The following is a 14,814-nucleotide window of genomic DNA, read 5'->3' on the forward strand; positions in this document are numbered from 1 at the left end:
TCAACCTCAACAAGTCTTGAATTTGAAAATATGAAATCCGAAATTGCATTCCGTTTAAAAGTTGCTGCTCCAGTTGTCATTACTGGGATGTTTCAAAATATTAAAAGGCATAATTTGCTCTGAAAATATAACTGAACTCAACAAGCCAGAGAATCAAAGAAAATATTGTTAAGTGGAGCAAATGAAATTACTTCTTGCCTGAGAAAAACAAACATCACCAACATGAACTTTACACATATGAACTTTCTGCATACAATAAGCATCTCTGTGGAATCTATAATCTTAGAATAATTGGTTTACAACTGTCTTTTATTATTTTTTTCTTTTTAAAAGTTGAATGAAGTAAAATATCATTGAAGTAAATATTACTTACCAGAGTTGACTAAAACATATTGAATATACACAGCTAGAAATAACAAAAATAAATGAATAATGAAAAAATTCAAATTTTACTCAAATTAAAAAATATTTTATCTTGTTTTTTAAATTAAACTTAGCATCATTTCTATTTCAAATTTATTTTCCTTCCTCATCATTATCATTCCTATTCTGAATGTATCTTGTTTTTCCAATGTTTATTGATCCATCTTTTCTTTTAGTATGTGATGATGAATTTCAATATTTTAAATCCAGGTTTGTCCCCGTTAACAGAGGTAGCCAGATCTCCCTCACTCTTACAGCAACCACTCTCACACCATCTTGCCTGGTTTTAGGCATCCTCCCCCCTCAAGCCAACCTTCCCAATCTCCTCCTCCTCCACCTGTCCCCTCCACGTTTTCTTTGGTCGACCACGCTTTCACAGTTCATTCACTTTAAACTCAAGCAGTCTCCTCAGAACATGATCCTCATCCCTCCTCAACACATGTCCATACCACCACACTCCATTCACCCTTGCCAACTGTTTCACTGATTCCTCCAACCCCAGCATCCCCATCAAGTCCTCAATCTTCCTTTTATCCAATAGTTTCACACCAAGCATTGCTCTCACCATTGCTCTCCCAGTCTTTCTCAAAATTGCCATTTTGCTTTCCCTCAGACACCATGACTCACTCCCATACAGCACTGCAAATTTCATGCAACTCCGATAAACCCATCCTTTCATCTTCAAAGAGAACCTTTTTCCATATAATAACGCTCCACATACCCTGAACTTCACCCAGCCAAGTCTCGCTCTTGCTGTCACAGCTTCTTCACATCCATCACTTATATCCACCCTATCTCTCAAATAACAAAACCCTATCACCATTTCCACCTTGTCACATAGCATTTCCACTGGTTCCGCCAGCTCTCCAGCTTCTTTCTCATATCTTCTACAAATAAAATCTCTTGCCAGTCTTGGGGTTACCTTCTTCATTTTGCACATCTACCATGAATCCATTTCTCACATTTCATACACAACACCACATTTGCTATTACCCTCCTCCCACACACACCAAATGGATCTATATATAACCTGCAATTCTGAGTTCTTTGTATGCTTCATGTAATCATCATTATATTTAATTTTTCCTATAGCCTATGATGTCCCATATATATAAAGTGGCACGTAAAAGCACCCACTACACTCTCGGAGTGGTTGGCATTAGGAAGGGCATCCAGCGGTAGAAACTCTGCCAAATCAGATTGGAGCCTGATGTAGCCATCTGGTTCACCAGTCCTCAGGCAAATCGTCCAACCCATGCTAGCATGGAAAGCGGGCATTAAACGATGATGATGATGATATAAAGTATCAAATTATTTGAAAATCACACACACAGTTTGGTTTCTCTATTTGTACAAAGGGCCTTAAGGTTAACTTAGCAAAGACTAAGCAAGAAAACTGACAGGACCCTACCCAACTCAGGTAGGTGGCCCTGTTCAATTTGTAGGAAAGGTGTAGGCAGGAACTCCATACAATGTACTCAGTGTAAGCTATGGACACACAAGAGGTGCAATGGATTAATAGAAAGGTTATCAGAGAAGATGGTTTTCATATGTGGAAGATAAACAGAATCCATAAAAACTTTGGAGACTTGAGAAATTGATTCTCTCAATTACCCTGGTGGCTCATTAGAGGTAGTAGATAATTTCTACTACCTAGGGGACTAAATTAGTAGTGGGAAAGGATGCACAAAGAGTGTGATAGTTAGAATAAGAATAGAATGGAGGAAATTCAGAGAGCTGTTACTTCTGTTGGCTACGAGATGTTTCTCTCTCCGAGTGAAAGGAAGATTGTATGATGCATGTATACAGACAGCAATTCTATGTGGCAGTGAGATGCGGGTCCTGAATGCGGAGGGCATGCAAATGTTAGAAAGGAATGAGGCTAGTATGCTCCACTGGATGTGTATTGTAAGTGTACATGTTCAACAGAGTGCTAGTGTTTTGAGAGAGAAGTTAGGCATAAGAGAAGTTGGCTGCTAAGTACAAGAAAGAACACTGCACTGGTTTGGTCATGTGATGCGGATGGATGCTGACAACTCCATAAAGAAGTGCCAATCTCTCAAAGTAGATGAAACCCAGATAGACATGAGATGAAGTACTAAAGAACAGCCTCAGGACACTGAACCTTTCAGGTGAGACAACAAAGGACTGAGATGCCTGGTGCCTTGTATTTAACATCAGAAGTGTTAAGACCTGACCTTCTGGTGATGTAAAGCATTCATGACAGTGCCACATAAAAGTGCCCAAGCAGTGCCATGTAAAAGCACCCATGCAGTACAACATAAAAGCACTCAGCACACTGTAAAGTGGTTGGTTTTAGGAAGGGCATCCAGCCATAGAAACCATGCCAAATTAGAGTTGAGTCTGGAGCAGCTTCCCAGCTTGCCAGCTCTGGTCAAACCATCCAGCCCATACCAGCATGGACAACAGATGTTAAATGATGATGATGATGATGGTGGTGATGATGATGCTTACATCAAATGTGACCACAAAAACTCATTCTTGACTGAAATTCTCTTTTTCAATGATTAAGCAAATTTAGTTAGCTTCAAGTAAGATTGTATTCTCAAGATTGCTTTCTCAAACAAGAAATCATTAATTATTATAATGTATGACTAGAAACTGAGTTTTGTCAAAAATACATGCAAAAAAGACTCGTGTGCTGAAAAATGCACATAACAAGAGAATAAAATCTGCTAAGAGAAGTAAATTAACCAATAACCTAAATGTGACTATGAAATATATTTTATAAGCCCTATACTTAATATTGTGAAGAGTTAGGCAATTGAAATATATATTTATGTTTCTGAAAGATGAGCAAAAATATTTAAGCATTCTGAAATAAGGAAATAACAGTGGCTGGAACAGATGGTAAATCATGCCATTAGAAAATTCCAAGAAGAAATGGCATCAATAAATGAATGCATTCAGCTATGAAAAAAATTTCATGATTATTTCACTAATTATTAAAGGCTATGAAAAATCAAAATTTAGAATACTTTCATAAAAGTAATATATCAGAAACAGTGCTATCTAGAAGTCTCTGGTTTTACCTCCACCACAAATTTTTTGGGTTTTTTTTTTTTCATTTTACAGTTATTTTTCCCTAGGAAGAATTTCAAAAATTTGGGTTATCTACGTAATATGTATACATATATATATATATATATATATATATATATATATATATATATATATATATATATATATATATTCTGTAAAAATATTTTATAAGCTTAAAGCTTATAACTGATCACTGTGTATTAACTAACAAAAATATTCTAATATTAGGGCGTATAAACCCTTGATGGAAGACAGTGGGTTTTCCATATGCATGGGACTCAAATCCACACCTCTGTATATTTGCGATAAGTGTGCTACCACTTCGCTAACGTACCCACTCACTTCTTCCCAGGGTTTATATGCCCCAATATTAGACTATTTTCTTTAGTCAATACACAGTAATTGCTTATAAGCTTTAAGCTTATAAAATATTATTATTATTCACAGAAGTGTCACTTGTCACCGCTTCTCAAATCATCGCAGAAAACACATTCTTGTTTGTTTAAAAAAACAACACTATGAAATTATACTTCTTAACTCTAACAGGAAGAAGCAAGTGGGTACATTGATGTAATGGTAGCACACTTATCGCGAATATATAGAAGTGTGGGTTCGAGTCCCATGCATACGGAAAACCCACTTTTATCCATCAAGCGCTTATATGCCCCAATATTAGAGTATTCTCTTTAAGCTTATAAAATATCATTATTTACAGAATTATCACTCATCACCACTTCTCAATCATCGATGTGCTGTTTCTAGCACATCTCATGATGACCTGGTAACACACCAGAAACCGCAGCTAAATCTCCCTTAAATAACACACCTTTTCATTTCAGAATATTTTCATTTTTTTTTCCCACCATAAAAGCTTCTCCCACTGCCTAATGCCAAGAAAAAACTGGCCTAAATTGGTTCATAGGATTTTTAAAAATCATAAAATTTTTGAAAATTTTGTTTTATAAAAAACTTTCCTTTATTTCCAAGGCTACACAGTTAAAAAAATAGAAAAAATCTCCATCCAAATGGAGAAAATTCAATTTATGTGGATGTCCTGATCTGAAACTCAGCCTTACAAATAAATAAATGAAATTACAACTATTGCAAAGCATTTCATTGTATATTCAGGACCTTTACAATAAATTTAATAAGTATCCTTTTAGAGCTCTGTGGAAGGGATGGCACACACTTTGACCATGCAAAAAACCATTTTTGGTACATCATTTTCATGACAAAATACCTATTTTCCTTGGAAAATTATAAATCATTTGAAAGTTCTGGATATGAACTTTGTTCTCATATACTTTTAATCAAAATCTGACAAGTAGCTAAGATGTCAGGGTCCCTCAAACACCCTGATATTTCCACCCATTCATAAAGTTTGACTGCTGAACAGTAGTCATCAATCTAGTTCAATGTGCTTGATCACTATAACTGAAGTTGTGTTAATAATCCATACACGCATGTAAATGAATTTTTAAAATTTATTTTGATATAAATCTCAATGGTGGTAGATTACATAATCATTATGAAATATAAAAGTGAAAATCAGCACTTACTTGACTTCATCTTGACTTCTCGCAGAATGGGAATCCATCACTTTGACAAGTAGCATCAATATGTATTAATTGTATACAAAAAACATCAGTATACCACCCACTTTTTTCACTTTGTGCTTTTTTGCCATACCATGGCCAGAATCAGCAATGTCCATGATGATTTAGGAAGAGATTTTTCTTTCTTATAGGTAAAGAAATTATGTCATTTTCTAAGTGAAAATTAGCAATAAAATTTTCACTTTTATATTTCATAACAATTATCTGACCTACTCTCATCAAGTTTTATATCAAAATAAAGCTAAAATAGTCATCTACATGCATATCCAATTTTTAACACACAAGTTAAGGTGCTCAAATGCATTGAATTAGAACAAGGGCTAATTAATGTTCAGCAGACAAAAAAGAATACCAGAGTGTTTGAGGGACCCTGACATAACTTGTAACTGTCAGATTTTAATTAAAACTATATGAGAAGAAAGTTCACATCCAAAGCTTTCAAATTATATGTAATTTTCTATGGAAAAAATTTGAAATGAAAATGATAAAGCAAAAAAGTGTTTTTTTTTTTTTTTGTGTCAATTGTTTTCATCACTTTGGCATTGATAAATACCAGTTAATCGTATAAACACCAGTAATTTAACTGGATTTTAATTGCTCAATCAATGCAAATCCCTGCTATATTACACTTAAATTTCAGTTGCATTATTCTTAATATAAAACTTTTTAACAGAATCTTTCTATATCTAATATTTATAACCTAAACTTTGCATAAAACCCATAATGAATAGATTTTATACCAAATAATATGAAAAAGAAGCACTAAGAATGCTGAAGCATCATAAAACCAAAAAAAACAAAAGAAGCAAAGGATCATAATTGAAGATGCATAGAATTATAAAACAGGAAAAAGTGAAAGAAACATGAGTGAAAGTGATAAGCATAGAACCTGGTGGAAAGAAAGCTGTTATTTGAAAGACAAATGTTATACCCCAACAGACGATAAGTGATATTTCAGATCAGTAATTGTTTCAGCAAAATCTAACTGGAAACCCTATACATGTTCTGAATCCTAAATTGTCACTACACAGGCTACGTTTAACAGACTTTTCACTCTTATCTCTGTAATTGTTGAAGTGGAAAGTGTACCAAACTTTGAATGATCAAACTTTCTTCACATATACAGGAATAAGTTACTGGAAGTTAAAAACTATGAATATGATAAAGGGAAATGTTCACATAGCTACTATATATATCAAATAAAGTAAAATTTAAATCATGTATAATTAAAACATTATTATACAATCAAAATATCATTTTCAAGCAAAAGTAAAGAATAGAAAAGATTAAGAGTATACTAGGCTTACCAAAAGATACAAGAAGTCAAGAAATTTACTAAATAAGAATAAATTTATAACCAATTCAACTGATTTTAACTGTCCAATTACACAGAGTAACAAAAATTGTTGAGTTGGATAGAAACACAATTGTTCTAAAACTGGTTTATAATACATGCAAACATGCTACAAACAGTAACTTTCCATAAATAAACTATGCAAATATAAGTTAGCTCCATTTGTTGACTTTGTGACTGCAACGGTTGAAATATAAAAAAAGTTACTTTGAGAAAGTTCAATTAGAATAAAGGTTTCTTATATTAGCACAAGATCAAAGATTTGCAGGCAAAATATTTAGTCACTTGAATTGGTATGTATTTTATTGACTAATGAGACTAAAGGTAACAGGATTTGAACTCAGAATGAAGAAGAATGGAACTAAATACTTCAAGGTATATAGCTTAGTAATCAACTGTTTCTCTCACTTTACTATCTGTAAAGTGTACTGTGAATGTAAGCAAATTTAAAAAATAACAACATAATATTGTCTCAAAATTAAGAAAGCACTTTTCGTGATAATAGTTGAGCTTCATAATACTAAACAGGGGAAGTATAATGGTACTGGTCAAATTAGAGGAAATATAACTAAAATACAAAAAATTTACTATTTCTTACAAATTTTTAACAACTTGAACAATCTATATTTGAGTGGTTCTAACCAAGATATTAGATTCCAAATTAATGCAATTAGACAATCAAATAGGTAAAAGATAAGAGAGATGATTAACTAAAACATACAGATATACAGACAAACAAGACAGATAAATTAATAGATAGGAAGAATGACAAATAAAAATAAAGAGATTATGCAGTACTGACAACTGGCTTTACTATAAAGAAATTTTTAAAAATTAATTTGAAAAGAGAAATCAAGAATGCTAAATGAATAGATAAAGTAATATGATAGAAAAAAAAAACTGAGGCTGAAAAATTTAGATTTTATAACCAGATATAGATTTTGTGATACTCCGTTTTATTAATAACACAGAATGTGACATATCTGACTTAAACCAGATAATTATATTTTATTTTTTGTTAGTCTTAAACTTGTCTTATACAGATTAAGAAAGAGAAAGTGTTCATAGATAATGCCTAATTCAGCAATTCATATTCTCAAGACCCGGATCAGTGAAAATTCAGTAAGTATATAAACTTTAGTTTATACACTGGTATCCCTTGATTAGTGCAAGTTTTCATTTAAGCAATCCCTCAATGTATAAAAAATTTGATTGGCATAATTTAGAATTTATAAGCTGATCAAAAAGAGGAAAATGTCCACTTTGTTCCATTTGTTAATTGCCACATTTCATAGCCATTTAATTCTGGAGGCTTCATTCATCAAGCACAGATCTCAACATTTGCTGATGGCTATGAGAAGTCACCAACATGAACATATGCATTGCAAATTGTCTAGGTTTGATTTTATATACATTCATCAGCAGCAACATCATTTAACATCTGCTTTCCATGCTGGCATGAGTTGGACAATTCAACAGAAACCATTGAACTAAAAGAATGTGCTGAACCCCAAATGTCTGCTTTGGCATAGTTTCTATGCTGGATGTCCTTTCTAACATTAACTACTTTACAGAGTGTACTGAGTGCTGTGTTCATGGCACCAGCACTAGTGAGGTTACCAAGTAACTTGCAAGATAAAACCCTTCAATTGAGTAGAGGTGTAGTATTGGAACAGGTAAAAGTATAATAGAGAGAAACAGGAGCAGGTCTAGCTGAAGAGATACATGGCTACCCCAGCTGAAAAAAAAGAGATGGTGAAGGTATACCTTCAAGGTACAATAGTGGACAAAGAACAACAGTGCACAAATGAGCTGAGAAAAAAATTGGATGTAAGAGAATGTAAGATGTATGAGGAACCAGCTGTAGTATGCTATGCTTGTACAAACATGTGATGTGTATTGAAGTTGAAAGTTAACTAAAGAACTGTCAAGCAATACAAGTGGAAGAATCATGCAAAAAAGGAAACCTAACAAAGATATGGGAAGAAGTTATGAAAACTTATTTCCGGAGAGTGAACCTCACAAAGATGAGAAAGGATTACAACAAGTAGTAAAATACTCAGCTAGAGAAGACCCATCTATGCAAGTATAGAAAAGAGAACATAAAGTGATGATGATGTCTCATGGAGTAAATGAAGCTAGCAAATATATAGTCAGCATTCCATGGCACTTATACAGTATTGGAAAGTAAGAGCTGAAATAACACTGTATTCAAATGCAACACAATTTTCTCAAAATGATCTTCATAATATATGCGCTATAATTGTAGTAGAAAAGGTCATCTGACAATTTAATGCAGATGGAGAAGTAGGGAATATTTATGTTGTTTTTCATACTTTTGAAAATAGTATTATTGAGTATTTCATTATAGAGAAGAAACAATAAAATTACTGATTCTGTTTAGAACTTTAGGTAAAATCTAAATCTGAATTAGAGCAATGTTGAATTTTTTTGTTTTTTGTTTGAGGAAAGGTATGGGCTGTGCCCATGGGCTACACAAGTACTTATAAGACTGGCAAAATGAAACAGAATGAGCTCTCTTTTTACTTTTAGAGATATAGAAAATTTAAAATGAAAGCTTTATCTTTTTTTTTAATACATATGCAATTTTAACCAAACTGTAAAAAGCTAAGTGATTACACTACAGCTTTTATCACTCCAGGGAATCCATCTGACTAGTTTCTAGTCTTTATAGATCGTGATCAGAGAAAGAATATCCAAGTATGCCCACAGACAGATTAGTAGAATATAGCTATTTATTGTGTAAACAATGTATTACTTAGCTGTATATATTAGTAAAATACATACTCTATATTTCAAATTACCTAAAAATGTTGTGCAGTACACTATGAATTAATTAGCACTACTGGAATTCCTAATTTTCTTTGCTTGAAGTCACTTATAATGTACTTAATTTAAGACCCACTAAAACTCTCTTTAATTTCTCTTGTAGCTGAATCATATTTGCTTATCTTCAGTATTGGTATAAATTATTCTTAAATGTGTATTTATGTTAAGATTTAGAATATGATCTTAACATACAGTGACTGTATGTTGCTGACAAAGGTAAACATTCTCTGCACATGCTTCTATAGAATTTTTATATAAGAATAGCTCTTCATCATCATCATCGTTTAACGTCCGCTTTCCATGCTAGCATGGGTTGGACAATTTGATTGAGGACTGGCAAACCAGATGGCTGCACCAGGCTCCAATCTGATCTGGCAGAGTTTCTACAGCTGGATGCCCTTCCTAATGCCAATCATTCCAAGAGTGTAGTGAGTGCTTTTACGTGCCACCAGCACGAGGGCCAGTCAGGCAGTACTGACAATGACCACGCTCAAATGGTGTTTCTTACATGCCACCTGTACATGAGCCAGTCCAGTGGCATTGGCAATGACCTCACTCGAATGTTTTGTTCATGTGCCACCGGCACAAGTGCCAGTAAGACAACGCTGGTAACGAACACGCTCAAATAGTGCTATTTACGTGCCACTGGCACGGAAGCCAGACAGCTGCTCTGGCAATGATCATGCTCGGACGGTGCTGTTAGCGCTCCACTGACATGGGTGCCAGTCATCGAATTTGGTTCAATTACAATTTTGATTTCACTTGCCCTTCGCAAGCAGAGTTTAGTGTCCAATGAAGGAAAGGTTGGCATGAGAGTCGTTGAATTTGGTTCGATCATCATCATCATCATCATCATCGTTTAACGTCCGCTTTCCATGCTAGCATGGGTTGGACGATTTGACTGAGGACTGGTGAAACCGGATGGCAACACCAGGCTCCAGTCTGATTTGGCAGAGTTTCTACAGCTGGATGCCCTTCCTAACGCCAACCACTCAGAGAGTGTAGTGGGTGCTTTTACGTGTCACCCGCACGAAAACGGCCACGCTCGAAATGGTGTCTTTTATGTGCCACCCGCACAAGCCAGTCCAGGGGCACTGGCAACGATCTCGCTCGAAAATCCTACAGGAGCCAGTCAGGCGGTACTGGCAACGGCCACGCTCAAAATGGTGCATCTCATGTGCCACCCGCACAAGAACCAGTCCAGGGGCACTGGCAACGATCTTACTTGGCTTGCCGGGTCTTCTCACGCACAGCCCATTTCCAAAGGTCTCGGTCCGTAGTCATCGCCTCGGTGAGGCCCAATGTACGAAGGTCTTGCCTCACCACCTCAGCCCAGGTCTTCCTGGGCCTACCTCTTCCACGGGTTCCCTCAACTGTTAGGGTGTGGCACTTTTTCACGCAGCTATCCTCCTCCATTCTCACCACATGTCCATACCAGCGCAATCGTCTCTCTTGCACGCCACAACTGATGCTTCTAATGTTCAGCTTTTCTCTCAAGATACTTACACTCTGACGGGTATTCACATTGACATTACACATCCAACGGAGCATACTGGCTTCATTCCTTGCGAGCTTACGTATGTCCTCAGCAGTTACAGCCCATGTTTCACTGCCATGTAGCATGGTTGTTCGTACGCATGCGTCATACAGTCTGCCTTTTACTCTGAGTGAGAGTCCCTTTGTCGCCAGCAGGGGTAAGAGCTCTCTAAACTTTGCCCAGGCTATTCTTATTCTAGCAGCTACACTTTCAGCGCACCCACCCCCACTACTAACTTGGTCGCCCAGATAGCGGAAGCTATCCACTACCTCTAGTTTTTCACCCTGGAATGAGATAGAAGTTGTTTCCTGTTTGTTTGCAGTCTTTATTGCACCTGAACATCTGCCACAAACAAAAACTAACTTGCTAGTTAACCTGCCTTTGATGTTGCTGCACCTCTTATGTGTCCATAGCTTGCACCGGGTACATCTTATAGAGTTACTACCTACTCCTTTTCTACATACTGAGCAGGGCCATCTACCTGAAGGGGTTTGTGTTTTATCTACCTTCCTACTTATTAGGATTTTGGTTTTAGCTAGGTTGACTCTAAGGCCCTTCAATTCTAGACCTTGCTTCCACACCTGAAACTTCTCCTCTAGTTCTGATAGTGACTCCGCAATTAGGGCAAGGTCATCAGCATAGAGGAGCTCCCAGGGGCAACCTGTCTTGAACTCCTCTGTGATTGCCTGGAGGACTATGGTAAATAATAGGGGGCTGAGGACGGAACCTTGGTGGACCCCTACCTCTACCCGGAATTCATTGCTGTACTCATTTCCAACCCTCACCTTACTGGCCGCATCTCTGTACATGGCTCGCACAGCTCTCACTAGCCATTCTTCTATCCCAAGTTTCCTCATTGACCACCAGATAAGGGATCGGGGGACCCTGTCAAAGGCTTTCTCCATGTCAACGAAAGCCAGGTACAGAGGTTTATCCTTGGCTAGGTATTTCTCTTGCAACTGTCTCACTAGAAATAAGGCATCAGTAGTGCTTTTACCTGGCACGAACCCAAACTGCATCTCATCTAAATTGATTCGCTCCCTAATTAGTTGGGCTATGACCCTCTCTGTAACTTTCATAACCTGATCTAACAGCTTGATGCCTCTGTAATTATTTGTATCTAAAGCGTCCCCTTTACCTTTGTAGCAGTTGACTATGATGCTGCTACACCAGTCATAGGGTATGACTCCTTCGTGTATCACCTGGTTCGTAATACGGGTGACTAGGCTATAGCCAACACTGCCAGATATTTTGAGCATCTCTGCAGTGATTCCTGATGGGCCGGGGGCTTTCCCGGTCTTCATACTCTTAATTGCTTTATCTACCCTGGTACTATCAACTCGGATAGCTGGTCCCTCTATTGGGTCGACATAAGGCAGGCTCTCTTTCTCCCATTCATTCTCTTTATTAAGCAATCTATCGTAGTGGCATCTCCAGACCTCTTTCTTTGCATCCTCATTTAATGCAAGCGTACCATCATCCATGCGAACACATTTCTCTCCTACAACATCACTATTCTCTCTCCTACACTGTCTTGCAACCCGAAATACCTCGAGTCTTTGGTCCTCACGGCGCAGAACATTGGCAAATCTTTCCTTATCTGCTTCCCCTCTGGCTAAATAAACCTGTCGCCTAGCCTCCCTTCTGGCACATTGGTACAATTCCCTGCTACCACCGTTCTTCCAGTCCTTCCAAGCTTGTTTCTTTTGTCTAATAGCCCTGTCTACCTCCTTGTTCCACCACCACGTTACTCTGGGTTGGGAGGGGACCTTACACCACCCACAAATCTGGTCGGTGGCTTTCAACAGGTTGTCCCGCAGAAATCTCCAATTGTCTTCCACGTTGTATGATGCTATATCCCCTTCTATTTCGTTAAATGCTTCAAGTAACTTGTCTCTAAGTCTCTGTCCGTTTGCAGGGTCTTTAAGCTTCCACACCCTTCTTCTCCAAGCCTGTCTAATTCTGGGCACCCATTTTGCCTTGATCCCAAAGTCGCTAACTACTAATCTATGTTGTGGGGTACATTCTTCGCCAGGGTAGGTTTTGGCATTTATAAGCCGCCCTCTTTCCCTATTTCTGGCGAGGATGTAGTCGATTTGGCTAGAGTGTCTGCCGGAGCGGTAGGTGACTAGGTGACTGGCAGGTTTCCTGAAGTTGGTATTGCAGACCATAAGATTGGTTGCATCACAGAACTCCAGCAGTCTGGTTCCCTCCTCGTTGCGGGAACCGAAGCCATAGCCTCCATGTATGCCATGGAAGCCCCCAGCACGACGTCCGACATGACCGTTGAAGTCTCCAGCCACAAAGAGAAGGTCCCTGTCACTCGTCGACGAGGTAGTTTGCAAGAGGGTGTCATAGAATTGGTCTTTCAGACCATCTGGTAGCCCAGGTTGAGGTGCATAGGCTGAGATGACAGTAGCTAATCTATGATGAAGCACTAGTCTGATCTTAAGTACTCTGTCACTTACTCTAACGACCTCGATTACCTTATCCACCCATTTCTCCGCTAGAAGTATTCCTACGCCCCCGACCCCGTCAGTGTTCCCTGCCCAGAAAATCTTGTACCTGTGTTCTTTGCCTGTGAGGAACCTTGCAGAACCTCCTCTCCATCTTACTTCCTGGATGCAGCACATATCTACGCATCTCCGTTCAAGCATCTCAACAATTTCACCAGATCTACCTTTCAGCGTGCCGACGTTGAGAGTGCCAATCCTAACAGTATGGGTGTTGGGGGTGTGGGCCTGTAGCCTGGGAAGAGGAAAAGCAGTGTCGTGTACCTGAAAAGAAAACTTGCAATTGGAAGAATTCATAAGCAAAACATTACCTACAACCTGCAAACATTTCTCAACCTTAATGCGCTACCCAAAGGTAGGGGAGAGGATGGCCAAGGCCACTAGATGGGTTCCGGGAGACAGCCGAGGTTGACAGGATGACAAAGGGATGAACTTCCGGTGGAGGGGGCGGGATGACAGAGGAATGAACTTCCGGTGGAGGGGGTGGGATGACAGAGGAATGAACTTCCGGTGGAGGGGTGGGATGACAGAGGAATGAACTTCCGGTGGAGGGGGTGGGATGACAGAGGAATGAACTTCCGGTGGAGGGGGTGGGATGACAGAGGAATGAACTTCCGGTGGAGGGGTGGGATGACAGAGGAATGAACTTCCGGTGGAGGGGGTGGGATGACAGACGAATGAACTTCCGGTGGAGGGGGTGGGAGGGCGGGTTACCGCCAGCGAGTAGAGAGGGCTCTTAATTGTAGATTTTAAATATTTGAGAGACAACAATGCATAAATCGTAATTTTTTAAAAGAGCAATGAATTCTGGGTGATTAGAATATAACGTAGCATGAATTTAGGAAGCTTAGAAAATGAATAAGCATGAATTTAAGACAACAACTGAGTTCAATTGAATTTCATGGAGAGAAACAAGATAAATAATAAGGGACAAAACTAAAGCGCAAGGTATTGAGATGTTTGAGGCCGTAAATAAATAAAAATCTCTATCTTATCTGCATCTTGGGTATTTCGTCGTAGTACGTCAGCGAGATAATTTAGAATGGGTTTCTCATTTATATATAGCCAGAACCTGAAGACCTTAAAGGAAAAACTACGAAGGGGGAGAGAGAGGATGGAGGGGTAGACAGAGGCATGGCGGGAGAAAAGATCATCATCATCATCATCATATATATATATAAAGAGAGAGAGAGAGAGAGAGAGAGAGGGGGGGGACCAGTCAAGCAGCACATCACGCTGTAATTCTTGGGCTGAGAAATCAACACTTAAAAGCCATAATTTTAAGGAGCGATAAGAATTTTTGAATAAAGGAAAATGGGTAGTGGTGGTGGGTAGGTACCGCCAGCGAGTAGAGAGGGCTCTTAATTGTAGATTTTAAATATTTGAGAGACAACAATGCATAAATCGTAATTTTTTAAAAGAGCAATGAATTCTGGGTGATTAGAATATAACGTAGCA

The 14,814-nt window shown here is 38.1% G+C and overlaps 1 protein-coding gene across 1 annotated transcript in view; it reads right to left on the reverse strand.

Annotated features, from left to right (window-relative positions):
* Positions 1-14,814, reverse strand: part of LOC106878286 (uncharacterized) — a 135,218-nt gene that overhangs the window by 111,660 nt on the left and 8,744 nt on the right. The window contains exon 2 of the mRNA XM_014927463.3: positions 374-406. Coding sequence (XP_014782949.1) covers positions 374-406 — 33 coding nt within the window. The remainder of the gene's footprint in view (positions 1-373; positions 407-14,814) is intronic.

The sequence above is a fragment of the Octopus bimaculoides genome, chromosome 3 (assembly GCF_046866305.1).
Source record: "Octopus bimaculoides isolate indiv1 chromosome 3, ASM4686630v1, whole genome shotgun sequence".
Classification (NCBI taxonomy): Eukaryota; Metazoa; Mollusca; class Cephalopoda; order Octopoda; family Octopodidae; genus Octopus; species Octopus bimaculoides.